Source organism: Trachypithecus francoisi, unplaced genomic scaffold (genome assembly GCF_009764315.1).
Source record: "Trachypithecus francoisi isolate TF-2019V2 unplaced genomic scaffold, Tfra_2.0 Lachesis_group6, whole genome shotgun sequence".
Lineage (NCBI taxonomy): Eukaryota > Metazoa > Chordata > Mammalia > Primates > Cercopithecidae > Trachypithecus > Trachypithecus francoisi.
The window spans coordinates 40,810,299-40,830,070 of record NW_022681471.1 but is presented as its reverse complement, the minus strand read 5'-3'; the positions used below and the strand labels follow the sequence as shown (position 1 = coordinate 40,830,070).

The following is a 19,772-nucleotide window of genomic DNA, read 5'->3' as shown; positions in this document are numbered from 1 at the left end:
GTTTCTCTGCCTCTGGTGACACAAGTAGTGATACAGCTGACTCTCATTTATTATAGTTCATTAAAACTCCAATTTTGTACTGCACAGTTGCTTTTTTTAAGCTAAGACTGATATTTATTTCAGCTGATTGTTTTGCTACTTCATGTTTTAAAAAATTTCCTTCATATCTTTTTTGCATGTATCCAAATTAGTTTATTTCTTTCAAAAGAATCACAACACATTTATTCTTACAAAGTTGCCATTATTTAATTCTTTTTGAATCTTGATTTTGTCAGTTCTCTTGCACACCCTTGGTGAATGGAGTAATTTGTTTTACTTGCTAGAATCTTGAGAAACAAAGCAACCTACTGTAAACATTTTAAAGATAATTTCAGTAAAAATATCCATTAAAAAATTAAACAATTTTGAGGTTATCCAGAAATTGACTCTATTATAGTATTATTTTAACTCTGGATTTGACCAACATAGCTAGAAAATAATTATTTTGGTGTTCCTAAAAGTAAGACAGTTGCCAATAATAATAATATTGTGATGGTTAATACTGTCAACTTGATTGGATTGAGGGATACAAATTGTTAATGCTGTGTGTGTCTGTGAGGGTGTGGCCAAAAGAGACTAACATGTGAGTCAGTGGGCTGGGAAAGGCAGACCCACCCTTAATCTTGTGGGCACAATCTAATCTGCTGCCAGTGAATATGAAGCAGGCAGAAAAACGTGAAAAGGAGAGACTGGCCTAGCCTCCCAGCCTACATCTTTCTCCATGCTAGACACTTCCTGCCCTCAAACATCAGACTCCAAGTTCTTCAGTTGTGGGACTCGGACTGGCTCTCCTTGCTCCTCAGCTTGCAGACAGCCTATTGTGAGACCTTGTGATTGTGTAAGTTAATATTTAATAAACTCCCCTTGAGATATATGTATATATGTATGTTAGGTTTTGGCAACTTCCTAAGAACATAAACATCCACAAAGTGGAGATTATAAGTGGATTTTATAACTCAAAATTTTTCAGCTTTCCTCGAAGACATTCACTATAATAATAAAGAAAAAAATATACAGAAAGTTTTGATGAATGGTGGAAAATTAAAGAAATGAATCTAAAGTCACCTCAAGGATTCTGCAATGTGCTGTGTTTAAAAGATTAAGAAGAAACATTTATGATTTATCATCCTTTCAAGTTACATTACTTTATATTTTAATGTATATGCCACTATTGAAGGCTCTTCATTAAAGGACAGGTCAGCATAGTGTAGAGGAGCACAGGACAGGCATCAGGAGGGTTGGAGTCAAGCCTTAGTTCTGCTATTACCAGTATAATTTTGAAAAAAAAAAAAAACAAAAAACTATTGATTTGAGCTTCTGCTTCTTGTCCATAAAATAAAAATAATGGATTCCATAGTTTTCTTTTTAATCTTTTGAAATTTCACAAACCATTAATCAACCCATGAATAAGACAAATCATCTATTGTTGGGATAGAATAGGAACTATGTTTTATTTATCTTTGTAATCCCAACAGGCCTAGGTATCCCACTAGGTACCTAGTAATTTATTTTTTGTTCAATAAACATTATTGAGTATCATCTAGTTTCCAGGACTAGCACTAAATCCTGGGAATTTAGAGATGATTTAAATCTGGTCTCCACCTTTTAAGATTTTACAGTACAAAAGAGGACAAAAGTATATAGGTGATTTAAACATCAAGAATGATGACAGAGGTAGCCAAAGAGTGTTACTGGTGGCACAAAATGGGCACAATCTTAAAAGGGTTGGAGAAAGGCTCCCTGGAGGAAATTACACCTCTGATGAATCTTGAAGGAATAGTTAGCCACATTGATGAGGCAGCAGAGGTTAATAGCAAGAGCAATAACAAAGAAATGTAAAGATTATAAATAAATGAATATGTCATACATTCATTCCAAATTCCTTCTAAATTTTTAAAATAAAATATATCCTGTTATATAAAATGGGTATGAAACCACTTTTATCATATGATAACTTATGCTACTTATTTTCCATATTCCTTTAGATTCTCAGAAATAGCCACATGTTTATTTTATCTGGGTAAATGTATATATTTCTTTAGAAAAAATAGAAAACCTGGGTTTTTTTTTTTTTTTTTTTTTTTGAGACGGAGTCTCGCTGTGTCGCCCAGGCTGGAGTGCAGTGGCGCAATCTCGGCTCACTGCAAGCTCCGCCTCCCGGGTTCCCGCCATTCTCCCGCCTCAGCCTCCGAGTAGCTGGGACTACAGGCGCCCGTCACCGCGCCCGGCTAGTTTTTTGTATTTTTAGTAGAGACGGGGTTTCACCGTGTTAGCCAGGATGGTCTCGATCTCCTGACCTCGTGATCCGCCCGCCTCGGCCTCCCAAAGTGCTGGGATTACAGGCTTGAGCCACCGCGCCCGGCAAAAAAAACCTGGGTTTTATATTTATATTAACAACATTTTATCAAAACAAACTTAGGGAAGATTGAATGTCACTTCTGTATAACAATTATTCCCATGCAACTTTTACAATAGTAACACATTACAGTTTTGATCAGGGTTACACCTGAAAGTAAAATAACATTATGGACAGGGAGGGCACTGAAAAGTGCCAGGGACTTCCCATAAAGCACACAATTTCTGAAATATTTATATTAATAACATTTTATTTAAACAACTTAGAGAGGGCTGAGTATCTTTTTTGATCTAACAACTATTTCCAACATCTCTTTTTATAAGGTCAAATAATGAATCTCTGTGATTTTCCAAAGGTCCTCTGAGAAATTTCAGTGGTTTTAGGTTAAAACTTTTAGTTTTAGGTTAAAACTTTTAGTTTTAGGTATAAAATATATCCCAAAGGGCCGGGCGCAGTGGCTCACACCTGTAATCCCAGCACTTTGGGAGGCCGAGGTGGGCAGATCACGAGGTCAGGAGTTCAAGACCAGCCTGACCAACATGGTGAAACCCTGTCTCTACTAAAAATACAAAAATTAGCTGGGTGTGGTGGCGCATGCCTGTAATCCCAGCTACTCAGGTCTGAGGCAGGAGAATTGCTTGAACCCTGGAGGTGGAGGTTGCAGTGAGCCGAGATCATGCCACTACACTCCAGCCTGGGCCACAGGGCAAGACTCTGTCTCAAAAACAAACAACTATATATATATATATAAAATCTCCTGAAATGTTTATTTTATTTGATCAAATTTAGAAACTGATTTTGAGAGGGCAAAATTAAGAGTTGTGGAGTTGATTAGGTGAGATCATGAGTGCCTGAGAAATAAGACTTCTTTACCTGTTTAATCAAAGTAAAAATAAAGCATTTGGAAAAAAACACAGAAGGTAACACTATCGTAAAAATGTTCATTATTTCATAAGTAAAAACCATATGTTCTATGGGATTTTTTCCCATAGATAAGGACATAATAAAGACAATTTAATCATAGAACATTTCTCTTGAAAGGCACAGAATCTCTTCTATTTACATAGATTACACAGAAGATAAGGATTAATTTTTTACATTGCAGGTAGAAGCATTAAGTTCTAAATAAAGGAAGCAAAACCATCTAAGCAGAGGGACCATTGTAAATATCTTACTATATTTAATAGCTTATTTTCAGACTCAGGTATTATAAATCAAGGGAAATAAAATGCACTTTCCAAGTTTTGTTTTTCTTTCTGCTCTTTCATATTTGTTTTAGAGGATCTGTGAGGTCAAAACAATTTTCATAATAATGAGATGTCATCTGCCTTTTTGACTCTCATTCTCTCATGAGTATACGGTGTTCTTTTCCATAGGTTACTTAATATATGATATTGTAAAGGATTAAAAGTAGAAGCTAGGCCTGGCATGGTGGGTCACACCTGTAATCCCAGCACTTTGGGAGGCCGGGGTGGGTGGAACACTTGAGGCCAGGAGTTCGAAACCAGCCTGGCCAACAAGGCAAAACCCCGTCTCTACTAAAAATATAAAAATTAGCCAGGCATGGTGGTGCAAGCCTGTAATCCAGCTACTTGGGAGGCTGAGGCAGGAGAATCGCTTGAACCCAGGAGGCAGAGATTGCAGTGAGCCAAGATCATGCTACTGTACTCCAGTCTGGGCAACAGAGTGAGACTCCATCTAAAAAATAAAATAAAATAAAATAAAACAAAATAAAATAAAATTAGTAGAAGCAGATACAAGGATCCAGCTGCCTTCTACCAGCCAAGATAAGAAAGAGATATGCAAATATGTGAAACAATTATATTCTTCTCATAAAATTTTCTGTTTTGAAAAATAGTTACTTTTTGTAAAAAAAAGATCATTTATGTCAACATGCAATGTGTTCATCATTGCTATTTTTCACTGAATCAATCAATATTTTAAAATTTTCTTTTTTCTCTGATATGGTAAATATCCATAATTATAACTCACATTATAAATCACATAAGCAAAAGCTCTTTGAGGTTCTCAATAAATTTTAAAAGTGTAAAAAGGTCTGGAAACCAACAAGCTACTTAAGGAAAAACCTAATTTTTTCCTTTGCAAAACAAAAGCACATATACTGTTGTAATTCTCTGTCAGTGTTATTACTTAAAGAGTTTAAACCACCCATATTAATTATAACTTTTAATCAAAGTAACTAACTTCTGTTTTAAAAATAAAAGATCCAGAAGGAAACTAAAGTGTCTGGCATATACAACCATTTTAATAGAGTAGCAGAGGTTAAGAATACATATGACAAAACTTTCTATAGCCACACAAATTCTTTTTATAACTTCCTAAAGTGGCAAAAATAAACGCATTTATGACATGACTCCAAGATATAGCTAGCCACTTAACAGCACTTAAAAATAAGAAACAAAAACATTTAAATTTAAAATTATGGTTAGGTTAAGCCAGTGTTTAATATTCTATTTTACTTAGAAAATAAAATATTTCTGGCCGGGCACAGTGGCTTACGCCTGTAATCCCAGCACTTTGGGAGGCTGAGGCAGGTGGATCGCAAGGTCAGGAGTTCAAGACCAGCCTGACCAACATGGTGAAACACCGCCTCTACTAAAAATACAAAAATTAGCCAGGCGTGGTGGCGTGTGCCGGTAATCCCAGCTACTCAGGAGGCTGAGGCAGGAAAATCACTTGAACCCGGGTGGCAGAGGTTGCAGTGAGCCGAGATCGCACCACTGCACTCTGGCCTGGGCAACAGAGTGAGACTCCATCTAAAAAAAAAAAAAAAAAATCTGTCCAATGGTTACCCATTAATTAACTCAATTTAATGTCAGTCCATGCTTTTGAGTTGCTTAAAGATCTTGGAAATAATCTTCAATCTGGCCTACTTCAAAGCATAATAGTTGTTGATATAAAATTTGTCAGAGTAATGATTTCATTTTCTTGAATACAACTTTATATCTTTTATAATCATAACATTTTTTGGAATAATGTCAACTCATTTGATCAGTAAACCTATGCAAGTTTAGGAAAAAGAAATCCAAGTAAAAGACAATCTATGTTTGTGTTTCATTTTTCACTAATAAGTCAGAAAAAACCATAATTGTCAAAATAATGTTAATTATGTAATCTTGGTTTCTGAATTAGTTTCTGTAAGAGATGTTTTGTTAAAGTCTAGTACATTTAAAGTATTATAAGTCAATTTGTTTGTTTTCTGGGAACTTAACATTTAATTCATATATGTACTTATGTTCTCTATTCAGAACAGTGCTCCTTTAATTTACGTTTTTATTTTTAATATATAAAAAAAAATTTTTTAAAGCCAACAGCAGCTTATATTCCCAGGCAGTCTCCCATCCAAGTACTAACCAGGCCCCACCTTGCTTAGCTTCACGAGATCAGATGAGATCAAGCACATTCAGGGTGGTATGGCCATAGACTAATTTAATATCTTATAGGAAAAAGTTTCACAGATTCAATGAGATGTAAAGGTCTTTCTGAATTATAGCCACACAGATTCACAGAGAACTTATAACTTCAGATCTACAACTTCAGCCACAGATCAAGATTAAACATAGAAACACAAATATTTGCCAATCCTGATATCAAAAACTATTCTTCTTCCTGGCAGCATAAATTTTGAATTGACTTGAAGACAAAATTGGCAGACAGACAAAACTCATAAGGGAATTCTGTTGTCTTTTGCCTAACAGGAAATAGTCCTTTATAATACATTACTATTAATCTATATAACCCATTAATGTAGAGATTGAATAATCATGCAATAATATCAGATTCCCAGCTATTGCTGCTACCAAATGGGAATAACCTAGTGGTCATGTATAAATTAGAAATAAAATAATAACCCCCAAAATAACCCAGGAAGGAGAATAACAAATGAAACAGAGTGTACAAAGTTAAAGTTCATTGGTTGCTTTGATTCACCCTCAGGGAGGCAAGAAAAGACCTGCCCAGGCTTAAACAGCTCAAGAGCTGGACTTCTTCAGTAAGTTGCTTCCTAGCTATGTGATCTTGAGCAAACAGCTTTAACTTCTCCCATTCTGTTACTCCATAGGGAAGTTGTGTAATTAAAATATGATGATGAACATGAAGACATTTAATAAAACTGTAAAGTGCCATACAATGTTAGTTATAAATATAAGAATCAATATGATCAGTACAAGATATGACATTAACATTAAATATGGATTTATATTATGTATTAAGAATTTTATTTTTTCCTGCTTTGTCATCAAACAGCAGAATATTTGCTCTTGGAGTTATACAGTGCATAGTTAAAAGACCTAATCTAAATCTGTTATTTTCATTATAAGTGAGAAAACTAAGGCTCAACAGAGGTTAAATGATTTCTTTGAGGTCATATAGCTAGAGTAGCGGGGTGGTGTGATATCTAGGACACATTGGTCTATTCTGCTTCTATTCTAATGTGTCAGCTAGAGGTTGTTTTGTAAACTATTTTTAGGGTTTTATTTTAATAGTCAATGTATTTCTTTATTAGTCCACATATAAGAAATGGTCTCTGTAGCTTATTGTGCTTTGTGGTATAATTCATAGCAAATGAGGCATTATAGTCTCTGATTCATGTGTAGAAATCTTAAAAGTCTTGGTTTTTTTTTTTTTTAGGACAAGTAATACTTTTGAATATTTGTGTCTTTTTATTTCACTAAATATTCACATTTTATTCTCTATTTGGGCAGAAAATGATTATGCTTGTTTCATTATTCAACAATGACCTTTCTATATTTATTGTTATAAAACTGTAGTTTCACCGTTATCATTAATTTTGTTAACAAAAGACCATGAGGTCTGCAAAGGAAAAACAAAGAAGAGTTTTCTTTTTTCTTTTTTTTTTTTTTTGAGACAGAGTTTCACTCTTGTCGCCCAGCCTGGAGTGCAATGATGCGATCTTGGCTCACCGCAACCTTCGCCTCCCAGGTTCAAGCGATTCTCCTGCCTCAGCCTCCCAAGTAGCTGGGATAACAGGCATGCACCACCATGCCCGGCTAATTTTGTATTTTTAGTAGAAACGGGGTTTGTTCATGTTAGTCAGGCTGGTCTCGAACTCCCGACCTCAGGGGATCCACCAGCCTTGGCCTCCCAAAGTGCTGGGATTACAGGAGTGAGCCACTGCACCTGGCCACAGAGTTTTAGTTTCTAAAAAAACAATCACAGCCTCTGTTGTAAACTGAAGGCATGCTATCGGGAAAGTTCCCACCCCAGCCCTCAATCAGGTCCATATGTGCAAATGAAGAATTCAAACTCTTTCAGCTCGACTTGGTTGAAGACTGCTGACTACCAAATGGGTACTTTTCAAACCAGAACCAGAAGTCTCTGTTGGATGCTCCTTTCAGGCTGCTGGTGGGAGTTTTCCTGCCACTGTGTCTCAGCTCCAATTACTGGTTACAGGAACTGCCTTAGCTCAGAGGCTCAAACAGGATGTTCATCTGGAACTGCCCTGTCTGGGAACTATTTTAAATTTTAACATGTCAAAAAATGTCTAAAATACAGAGAACTCCCAAAGCTATGACAACAATCAAGGCAAAAATAAAGTAAATGTAAGGGCTGAGCATATTACTCATACAGGCCTGGTCTGGAATCCTGGGTTAGTTGTCAACCTTATATGTTGTCTTCTTGGCCTGGAGATGGGGTTTTAGTAATCTGAATTTGGTATTAAACACTGGCATTGATGTCCAAGATTCTTCAGGAGTTGGTGCCATTTTTAGGTGAGATATATGTATCCAAGAGTCAATACACTGTAACTTGGCAGCACAGAGATTGATTAACAGTACCTGAAAAGAGTTCTTCTTCCAACAGGGCTGAAGGTAGTCTTTCAATTGATGTCTCTACCAACGTACATAATCACTAGGCTGGAGGCTGCTATGCTAGAGGTCACCATCTGATTTGGGCCTGTAAAAGGATTCCACAACCGGGTGGCAGTTAGTCTTTAAAGCTTTGACAAGGCCTTGGTAGTAGGTTAGGAAGTCTCCCTGTAACTGAGCAGGGAAAACATTTCTTCAGCCAGGTACACGAGCAAACCAGAAACAATCTCAAAAGGGGAGAGACAGTGTTTCCTAGTAGGTGTGGATTGTAAAACTAGCAATGTCAGTGGGAGGGCCTTATGCCAGGGCAGGTTAAAAGTACTTGGGTTCTTCGCAAATTGGGTTTTTATAACCCCATTTATCTATTCAACCAGCCCCAAAGATTGGAGTGGTATGCATAATGAAAATGCTGCAGAATGGGCTAAATGTTCCAAATTTTTGCTAATACTTGGTCAGTTAAATGAGTTCCTTGGTTACTATAAAGGGAGTTACTTGTAGGGCTGTAGCTTCAGCAGCTGCATCATCAAGATGATTGCCCTTACTGTCTTCAGAGTTTTCAGGGGCGTGTCCTTGGATCTTGATAATGGCAAGAGATAATAGAGCCTGAATAGCTTTTAAAAATGTCAAAACAAAAATCTTTATTTTTAATAGGTTGTCTGGAGGAGGTCAAAAAACCTCATTGTTCCCAGGGCATACGAAATTATGTGCAACCCAAAGGCGAATCTACCATCTGTATAAAATGTTAGTTGTTTGCCTGCAGCCAGCAAACAGGCTCATGTGAGGGTATGCAAGTCTGCTTGTTAAGCTGACCAGACTGTGGGTAGGGGGACCTATTCAATAGTCTCTGCTAGGGAAACTATGGCATATCTTGCGAGGTAAGAGCCAGCAGGGCTCTTGAGAGAAAACCCGTCAGTGTACTAGACAAAGTCCAGGTTGGGTAGAAGTATTTCCTTTGGGTATATGCTGGGTAAAAGGAGGGTATCTGTAAAACTGACACAGTCACAGGATGTCTTCCATTGGATATGGTAAAAGGGTTTTAATAGATTGCAGTGGGCAATGGCTAAATTGGGAGAAAAAGAAAATAGTATCTCATAGGAGGTCAATCGGCTGGCTGAAAGATGTTGGGTATGATGAAAAGTGAGGAGGCTTTCAATGGAATGAGGGGCATACATAGTGAGAGGGGACTGTATGATTATTTTTTAGTGGCCTTTACAAGCATAGAAGTAATAGCAATGGTTCTCAGATAGGGGGGCAATACTTGTGCCACAGGGTACAGCTATTGACTATAATAGCCAATCAGTTGATAGTTGCCCTCAAGAGGCTAAGGCAAACCCCCTAATGTGTTACCCTCTCCTTCATGCACAAAAAGGGAAAATCATAATAATTCGGATGTCATAAGGTAGGGGTAGTGGACAATTGAGTTTTTTAAACTTGGAAAGCTTGTTCACCATCAGTAATCCAGACAAGGAAATGGGGAAAAGAGGCTTTAAGTAAGGAATATAACGGTTGTACCATTAGAGAGAAATTAGGTTCCATATTCTGCAGTAATCCACAGGCCCTAAAAATTCTCTGAGCTGCCTTTTTGTAGCAAGTAAGGTGAAGAAAAAGATGACTTGAATGTGAGAGGGATCAAGGCTTAGCTCTGAGGAAGTTAATACATATCCAAGAAATTTAGATGAATCTTGACCAAATTGTAATTTTTCTTTAGAGACCTTATGACATTTATTGAGGGTCGGTTGACAGAAAAAAAATGAAGAGTGTTAGTAAGGTAAGTGTTTTGAGAGGGCGAACATAAAAGCATAATATCAATATATTGTAAAAGGGTTGAACCTTATAAAAAGGTTACCTTTTTCAGGTCTGCTCAAAGAATCTGGAAAAAATAGATAGGGCTCTCAGTATATCCCTGAGGAAGTACTGTCCATGTATATTGCTGGCCTCTCCACATGAAGGTGAAAAGAAACTTTCAGGTAAACAGGGATGCCAAAAAAGGCAACACAGAGGTCAAGAGTAGAGACATATTGGGTGTCAGAAGGCACATTATGTAAGAGTGTAGGTGGATCAGGCACAATGGGGTGTCAGGAATAACAATATTGGTTATAGCTCTAAGTTGCTGAACAAACCTCCATCCTCTCCCATTATGTTTCTGCACGGGTAAAATTGAGGTATTGCATGGGCTAGTACAGGGGACAATGAGTCCCTTAGAAATAAAATAATCAATGATAGGTTCCATGCCTGCCAATGCCTCAGAATTGAGGGGGTATTGTTTCGCATTTAGAAGATAATTGTTAGGATCTATCTGAATGAAAATTGGTGGTACTGAGTGAAAAAGACAGATATTAGTATTCGTTTTTGCCCATAGGGTCTCAGATAATTCCCTTAAGGTAGGTTATTCAGAAATGGCTGGACAGACATGGGCTCACAAGGGAAACACGTAAGTGATGTCTTAGACTGGGCACAGTGGTTCATGCCTGTAATCCTAGCACATTGGGAGGCCAAGGCGGGAGGACTGCTTGAGCCCAGGAGTTTAAGACCAGCCTGGGCAACATAGTGAGACCTCGTCTCTATATGTAAAAAATGAGTCAGCTGTGGTGGCGCCCACCTGTGATCCCAGCTACTCAGGAGGATGAGGTAGGAGAATCACTTGAGCTTAGGAAGTCAAGGATGCAGTGAGCCATGGTTGTGCCACTGCACTCCAGCCTGTGTGACAGAGCAAGTCCCTCTTGTTTTTTATTTTTATTCTTTATTTTTTTTTTTATTTAAAGTAGAGGTCTCAGGTGAGTTTATTCCTAAAATAACACATTTCCCTTATGGTAAAAAATGTTGGCTTGACTATTTTCAAGGAAGTCCTTTCCTAATAAACGTACGGGAAGAGAGGGGAGAAGGAGAAAGCTATGGTATCCAATGATGGGTTCTATCTGATAAGGAATTGGATTTGGCTTGACTATCATTGGCTGGCTGGGGACCCCTATCATCTGGGTGGTTTGACTACTCTAGGGAAGACGATCTGAAAAAGAGTTGGAGTTTAGTACTGAGAGTGTGTCACCAGTATCCATGCCTGGACCAATTTGTTATTTATTTGCAAACCAACCTTCTACAGCTGGTTCACAGAAGGAATAAGATTGCCCTTATCTCCCTGAAGCACCCCAATCTTGTAATGAAGAAAAATCTTGCATTTTTCTTAGCTTTATCTGGGTTCTTCTGAAGCCATCATTTGTATTTTTCATAACCTCTTTTGTAGTGATAAAAGCCCTTGCGAAAAAATAGATCCTGTTTCCCAGAATCTTGAGAACATTTTGGTTCTGTGATTGTTTTTTAAATTGCTGAATATGTAAGGCCATGAACGTGGTGGTCTTTTCCTGATAATCAAGTGTCTTATTTATTCTTTCTTTGTCTCTTTACAAAGTCTTAGAGAGATAGTTTGCCAAGGAGGCAATTTTGTTAAAGGTCCAATTGAGGTTATATTGTTTGACTAAGGCATTAAGAGTTCAGTTAAGTTCTGAAAGAAAACTGGAATCAAAAAGATTAATGGTATCCTCTGTTAAGTCTGTGATACCAGAATTTTGCTGGAAAGATTTTTATTTTTATTTTTATTTTTTCAGACAGAGTGTTGCTCTGTTGCTCAGGCTGGAGTGCAGTGGTGCCATCTCAGCTCACTGCTACCTCTGCCTCCTGGGCTCAAGTGATTCTCGTGCCTCAGCCTCCTGAGTAGCTGGGACTACAGATATGCACCACCATGCCCAGCTAATGTTTGTATTTTTAGTAGAGATAGGGTTTCGCCATGTTGGCCAGGCTGGTCTCGAACTCCTGACCTCAAGTGGTCATCCTGCCTCAGCCTCCCAAAGTGCTGGGATTACAGGCATGAGCCACCGCGCCCAGCTTGGAAAGCTTTTTTGAACCAGTCAAAATAATCTAAGACAGACTCATCTTTTATTTGAGTGAATCGTTGAATGGCTTTCCAATTAATTTGCCAGAGGAAAAGCACTGGAATGACTTTCAACAAATCACAGGTTATTTTCTTTGCTTTTGTTACGGCCATGTCCCTTTTGAAGTGGAAGTCCTCTAGAGGTTTTATCCATTTAGTTAGGCATATACATGTTTGAGCCACAACAATGACCCCCAGCATGTGAATTAATTGATAGATTTTGGTGAGTCTGTGCTAGTACGCACTTACGATGAAACCAAAGTGGCATTCAAATTCAAGGAAGTCAGTTTTAGGACAATCGCCAAGAGTTCAGATTTAGACTAAGGAATGTAAGATATGGTCTTACCTCCCTATGCATTTTCACTTATTTTAAATGGGGCAATAAGAGGAGTTGAGGGGTTATGGGTAGTGTGCCTGGGATAGACGGTGAGAAGAAAAAAGGAAGTTCAGAAAGTGAAGAAGGTAGTGGCAGAGGAGAATAAAGTAGAGGTAGTGCAGAGAGAGTGAAAGGAAGAGGAACAAAGGGTTTGAGTCCTTCTTGGGAATAGAATCTGGGCTAGGAGGATTTTCAAGTTTTTAGAGGCACTAACTGAGTTCAGAATTAGTTTCTCTCAAGAAGGCAATCGAAATTCCTGATTGCATTTGGAGTTTCCATAGTACCTATTAAAGAAAGCCTTGTATTGTCTTTGAGAGACCTAGATTCCTCTGTTCTAATTGCATGCATAAACAAATTTGATTAGGGATACAGAAAGTTCCCCAATGTAGTCAAAAGAGTTTTAAATTACCCTGGGTTAATTTTATCCAGAGCCTTAAATAGGCACAAGAATTTTCTCCACAGGTTTTAAATATAAAAGTCATCGGTGCACCATAAGGTGGCTGGTTGGAGACCATTACCTTAGAACATGGGTTACCCACAGCACTGTAACAAAGGCATCCCTTTGAGTGCAACAGAAGCATGAGTGTCCCCACAAAACTTGAAATGTGAGCATACTCCACCAAGCACAAGTACATTGCAAAATGCAAAAGTACTCCACAAAGTGTGAGTGTACCCCGTAGGGCCCATAGAGCCAGGTGAACGTGCTCCCTGGAGAAAACAAAGTCTCAGAGACCTCAACCTAAAAGCAGGAGATCTGCAGATGGGGAAACATAGCCTCCAATGTAAACTAAGTGTGCTCCAAAGAACAAAGAGGGGGGCTGGCTTAAATAGGGAAAGTTCTCCTCCCAGCCCTTAATCAAGTCTGTGTATGCAAATAAATAACTCAAAAGTAGTCCCCATCAGTTGAAAACAGCTGAGTCCTGATTGGGTAGTTTCCAAGTCCCAGCCAGAAGTCTCTGCTGGATGTCACTTTCAGAAAGGCAGCTGGCGAGTTTTCCTGCCATTGTGCATGTTACTCTTCAAAAGGACAACTGCCTAAGCTTCAAGATTTAAAGGAAACACCCTGTAGAAATAGGCCCAAGGGTCTTCTCAGGCTATGTTCTAAGCCGAATTTACCTCCAATCCTTTTTCTCCTTGAAATAATTTCTTCTCACAGCTTGTCTTCTGTATATATCCAGGCAGGGCAAAGCACAAATATAAGCTAAGGTGATATTTTAAATAGGGAATACACAAAACATTAGAAGGAGATAGAGTGAGCAATTATCTTAACAATGGTATGATGGTGGTAGGAGAAAAAAGGAGAGTTTTGAGAAATAACCTCTCCTATACATGCCTGCCTAAGTGTAAGTTATCTGTGGCACTTTATCATGCTAATGTGTAATTTTACATTTAAATGCTTCAGTGGAATAATTCAATAGATTGTAGATCAAGGCTTCAGGCTTTATCACCTCTATTTTACAAGTCATGCTTGCTAATGGAGGTTAACTGCGTGCAGCTTCCAGGGGACCCTTGAGGGCCCTGGTTTTCTGAGAACCACAGTTTGTAGAAGAGCCCAAATTCCAGTGATTTTTTTTTTTTTGAGATGGAATCTTGCTATGTTGCCCAGGCTAGAGTGCAGTGGCACAATCTCAGCTGACTGCACCCTCCGTCTCCCAAGTACAAGCGATTCTCCTGCCTCAGCCTCCCAAGTAGCTGGGATTACAGGCGTTCAACAGCGTGCCTGGCTAATTTTTGTATTTTTAGTAGAGACAGGGTTTCACCATGTTGGCCAGGCTGGTCTCGAACTCTTGACCTTGTGATCCACCCACTTCAGCCTCCCAAAGTGCTGTGATTACTGGTGTGAGCCGCTGCACCCAGCCAGTTAGAGTGATTTTCTAAAAGCCATTTTTGATGCACCTGTAGTCCCACCTACTTGGGAGGCGGAGGCAGAGAAGGGAGTGATCTCAGACCAAACTGAGGGTGGGCCTACTATTTTTCGTGACCCAATAACAAGATGCAAACAAACTGAGGAGGAAGAGAGTTTTTATTTCTGTAACTGTTTACAGGGAGAAGGCCTGGAAACTATCACCAGACCAACTCAAAATCACGATGATTTCCAGAGCTTATATATCTTCTACGCTATATGTCTACATGTAAGTGTGCATTCATCTAAAGACATAAGTGATTAACTTTTTAAAATGTATAAATAAGGTCTGAATCTTGAAGACCTTCCTCTGGAGCCTCAGTAAATTTACTTAATCTAAATGGGTCCAGCAAGGTGCAGTGGCTCATGCCTGTAATCCCAGCACTTTGGGAGGCCGAGGCGGGCAGATCATGAGGTCAGGACATCGAGACCATCCTGGCTAACACAGTGAAACCCCGTCGCTACTAAAAATACAACAAATTAGCTGAGCATGGTGGTGGGCGCCTGTATTCCCAGCTACTCCAGAGGCTGAGGCAGGAGAATGGCGTGAACCCAGGAGGCGGAGCTTGCAGTGAGCTGTGATCATGCCACTGCACTCCAGTCTGGGTGAGAGAGCGAGACTCCGTCTCAAAAAAAAAAAAAAAAAAAAAACTAAATGAGTCCAGGTGCTGGCGTGATTACCCTTATCTTGTCTCCTGCTAAATCACAGAGGTTTGGAGAGTTCCTTCCACTCCCAACAAACTTGTTTGTGGAGCCCTGGGGAGTTTCTTCAGACCCACAATAAAACTTGTTTAATCCTGAACGGGTCAATAATTCCTTTGTTATTTTGTCATGTTTTAAGGTCTAGGAAAGGCCTAGGCAAAACTCTTGGTGGGCTTTAGTTACATTCCAGCCTTTGTATAAGGGCACTGACTTTTTTTAGCTTTTAATATTAACTTCACCACTCAGTACTGAAACAGTTGTTATGGACGCCTTCGTTAGTGAGACATGGCCTGCCATAGGAGGACTGCTTGAGCCCAGGAGTTAGAATCAAGCCTGGGCAACAGAGCAAGACCCCATACCTTATAAGATGCCTTTTATTTTTAGTTTTTTAAAAATTTTTTCGAGACAGGGTCTCAGTGTCATCCAGGCTGCAGTGCAGTGGTGTGATCATGGCTCACTGCAGCCTCAGTTTTCTGACTAGCTAGGACCACAGGTGGGTGCTCCCACCCCCGGCTAATTACATTTTTTTGTTTGTTTGAGATAGGGTCTCATTCTGTGTCACCCAGGCTGGAGTGCAATGGCAGGATCTTGGACTTACTGCAACCTCTGCCTCCTGGGCTCAAGCAATTCTCCTGCCTCAGCCTCCTGAGTAGCTGGGATTACAGGCGCCTGCCACCATGCCTGGCTAATTTTTGTATTTTTAGGAGAGACAGGGTTTCACCATGTTGCCCAGGCTGGTCTGGAACTCCTGACCTCAAGTAATATACCTGCCTTGGCCTCCTAAAATGCTGGGATCACATACTTGACCAATGGCACCTGGCCTAAAAATAATATTTTTAAGAGACAAGGGTTTTGCTATGTTGCCCAGGCTAGTCTTAAACTCCTGGGCTCAAGTGATTCTTCCCAGTAGCTTGGGATTACACCCACTGTGCCTGGCAAGGCACTTTTATTTCTCATATTCCCTTAGCCAACTCGAAGTAAAACCATCTCTCAAATGTATCTTTTTTTTTTTTTTTTTTGGAGACGGAGTCTCGCTCTGTCGCCGGGGCGGGAGTGCAGTGGCCGGATCTCAGCTCATCGCAAGCTCCGCCTCCCGGGTTTATATGCCATTCTCCTGCCTCAGCCTCCCGAGTAGCTGGGACTACAGGCGCCGCCACCTCGCCGGCTAGTTTTTTGTAGTTTTTTTTTTTTTTTTGAGATGGAGTTTCGCTCTGTGGCCCAGGCTGGAGTGCAGTGGCCGGATCTCAGCTCACTGCAAGCTCCCCTCCCGGGTTCCCGCCATTCTCCTGCCTCAGCCTCCTGAGTAGCTGGGACTACAGGCGCCGCCACCTCGCCCGGCTAGTTTTTTGTATTTTTTAGTAGAGACGGGGTTTCACCGTGTTAGCCAGGATGGTCTCGATCTCCTGACCTCGTGATCCGCCTGTCTCGGCCTCCCAAAGTGCTGGAATTACAGGCTTGAGCTACCGCGCCTGGCCGTTTTTTGTATTTTTTAGTAGAGACGGGGGTTTCACCATGTTAGCCAGGATGGTCTCGATCTCCTGACCTCGTGATCCGCCTGTCTCGGCTCCCAAGTGCTGGGATTACAGGCTTGAGCTACCGCGCCTGGCCGTTTTTTGTATTTTTTAGTAGAGACGGGGGTTCACCATGTTAGCCAGGATGGTCTCGATCTCCTGACCTCGTGATCCGCCCGTCTCGGCCTCCCAAAGTGCTGGGATTACAGGCTTGAGCCACCGCGCCCGGCTCTCAAATGTATCTTGACAAAACTTGGCAGCAAACAAAAAAATCTCAAACTTGTCTGTCATTAAAAGATTGTGATACCCACGCAATACACCAACACAATGCTTAGGGTATGGTGTTTTTTACCCACCAGTTTTGAAAAAGTTAATTACATTTGGCAATTCCCCATTCCCTTATAGTGAGGGGTCTCAGGGGCGGGCTCCTACACATAAAGGGGCTTAGAACAGTGGCTGGCACCTAGGCCACCAATAGACTTTTGCCCCACCCAACCGGTGACACAGCCCGGGGGCCCGCCGCCCCCTGGCGGCTATTACGGATTTCCGCCTCCCTCACAGAAGGCAGTCGCTGCAACGTGCGTGGCCTCAGTTGCGTCACATCCGGCCCTTGCGATCAGGGCTTGAGGAGACCGCGCCATGAAGTGCGTGTTTGTTACCGTAGGGACCACCAGCTTTGACGACTTAATTGCGTGTGTGTCGGCGCCCGACAGTCTGCAAGTGAGTGAGGGAGGCGAGCAGGCCGCGGCTTGGCTCGCCACCCGCCGTCTCCGGCCTTACTAAGCCAGCCGCGGTAGCCTTGCCTGACCGTCACGCTCAGAAAGAAACCCCGGCAACTCTACCACAGGTGCCGCTGTCCCTTAGCTGGCTCCTGCCTACGCCCGGCGGGGCCCTTCGGCTACCCGGCTACTCGGGGTCGCATGTTTCCTCTTCCCATTACCCAGGCCGTTCCTTTCCCTCATTTCTTCGGCTCCTTTCCCAGGCTTCCCCCGCGCTGTGTTCCCCGCTTCCGCGTCCTCCGCCCCTCCTTCCAACGGCTCCGCCCCTCCGAGCCCGGGTTTTCCACCGGGCTAGGCAGTTTCTCCTCAGCCCCCCTGTGGACCGCGCGTCGGCGCCGGCGTCTCAGTCAGCCGAGCTCGCCTCAGAGCCCGGCTCCTTCCCGCTCAGCGCTTGGCCGGAGCCCGCGCGGTTCCCCTCAGCGCGCGTCGTTCCCTCAGGGCTCCCGGTTCTCGCAGTTCAGCAAGTGAGGCAGAACGAGTAGTCCCTGGGTTCCCCCCGAGTTTGCGACTCCTTTTCCAAAGTCTTTTCCTGCTGTGGCTTTCGCGGGACTCTGTGAGCTGGGTCGCTTAGATTCATGAGTGCTCGGGAGGTTCCTCGTCGGGTCCCGGACCGGAGAATACGTTAGTTTTGAAAACTAAGTGAAATTAGCCACAGGTAGGCTCTTTGGCGGCCGTGCTCCGGTCTTAACGTCAAACTTTAGTAGTGGTGGTGGTTCCTGCTCTGTTTTGCATAGCCAGTTTAAAAGGCCCTCATGTTCTGATTTCCTCTTACAGAAAATCGAGAGCCTTGGTTACAACCGACTTATCCTGCAAATTGGTGGAGGAACCGTGGTACCTGAACCCTTCAGTACTGAGTCGTTTACTCTGGATGTTTACAGGTACAAGGATTCCTTGAAAGAAGACATCCGGAAAGCAGATCTTGTTATTAGTCACGCAGGTAAAGGTGCCTTAGAATCTCAGGGTTGGGTCTTTTAATTTAAATTTTTTTTTTTTAAAGTTCTGGGGTATTCTGGGGAACATATGCAGAATGTGCGGGTTTGTTACAAAGGTAAACGTGTGCCGTGCATCATCTAGGTATTAAACCCAGCATCCATTAGCTTTTTATCCTGATGCTCTCCCTCCAATAAGGAACTGACACTTGAACCATTTCAAGGTAAAATAAAATCGCTAGCTGAACTCACTGTAGCCCTTTTTGAATACACAACTTATTTGAATATGACAATTGAGAACTTTATTGGAGAGAACTTAGTATTTTGGGGTGAGAGAAGAATGGGAATTAATCACTGTAGCCCATCTTTACAATAAAAAACCCTAAACACTGAGGGGCAAAATAATTTACCCAGTGAAGTGTAATAAATTGTCACCTTGACATTAGTACTTGGACTTAGCTAAAGGAGTGTTCTGCCTGCTGATTGGTTGGATTGGTCATGGAGTAAGTGGAATTGTAAGATTATTTACATTTCTGTTGAATGTGAGTGAAATGGATCCAGTCAAAAATAGTAACAGCTACATACTGTGTAAATTGTTTCCTCTTCAGAGGACCGCCCTAATGGGCTACTTAATTAGACTTCTAGTGCATTCAGAAGAACTGCTTTTGGGGAGCAGTGCAGTTTTGACTTGTTAAAGAAGGTGTTTTTTTTGTTGTTGTTGTTGTTTTTTGGGAGACAGTTTTGCTCTGTTGCCCAGGCTGGAGTGCAATGGCGCTATCTCGGCTCACTGCAACCTCCGCCTCCCAGGTTCAAGCGATTCTCCTGTCTCAGCCTCAGGAGTAGCTGGGATTACAGGTGCACACTACCACGCCCGGCTAATTTTTTTTTTTTTTTTTGTATTTATTAGAGACGGAGTTTCACCGTGTTGCCCAGGCTTGTCTCAAACTCCTGAGCTCGGGCGATCCACCCGCCTTGGCCTCCCAAAGTGCTAGGATTACAGGCATGAGCCACTGTGCCCCTCCGGAGTTAATGTTCTTAACTAACCACCCTAGCGTAAGATACCCAAAAAGGATTTATCTATTCACTTATCAGTCTCTTTGCTCTCATTTAAAATAACTAGATGATTTTACATTTCAGAATTTAATTGATCCTAATATTGTATATTTGCATATTCATGGAAATCCATTCTTGACTGTTTCTGGGATAGCACTTCACATGTAAACGCATACAAAGTGGTCAAGGTTTTTCGTTATTGATGCCTGCCTGTCTCTATTGTAGGCTTGCTTTTCTACCTGGGGTTGAATAGAAATGAAATATAATTTCACATACAGTATGTCAAACCTCGATCTTATCTGGATTGAAGGCCATGCCCAAAGCATACTCCAGATGGCCCAACGTACAATGGTTTC

The 19,772-nt window shown here is 41.2% G+C and overlaps 1 protein-coding gene and 1 pseudogene across 14 annotated transcripts in view; one reads left to right on the top strand and one right to left on the bottom strand.

The window, feature by feature from the left end:
- Positions 1–5,721: 5,721 nt before the first annotated feature.
- Positions 5,722–5,841, bottom strand: LOC117078714 (annotated as a pseudogene).
- An 11,352-nt stretch (positions 5,842–17,193) lies between these two features.
- Positions 17,194–19,772, top strand: part of ALG13 (ALG13 UDP-N-acetylglucosaminyltransferase subunit) — an 89,359-nt gene continuing 86,780 nt past the window's right edge. For 3 of the 14 annotated variants that reach the window (XM_033200881.1, XM_033200878.1, XM_033200888.1), the window contains exons 1-2: positions 17,246–17,502; positions 18,209–18,371. Coding sequence is in view for 4 of the 14 variants with exons in the window: in XM_033200887.1 (XP_033056778.1) it covers positions 17,295–17,375; positions 18,209–18,371 (244 nt within the window). In the remaining 10 variants the exon portion in view is untranslated. Of the gene's footprint in view, positions 17,503–18,208; positions 18,372–19,772 lie in introns of all 14 variants that reach the window. The other 11 variants (XM_033200880.1, XM_033200885.1, XM_033200889.1 and 8 more) reach the window with 8 other exon arrangements.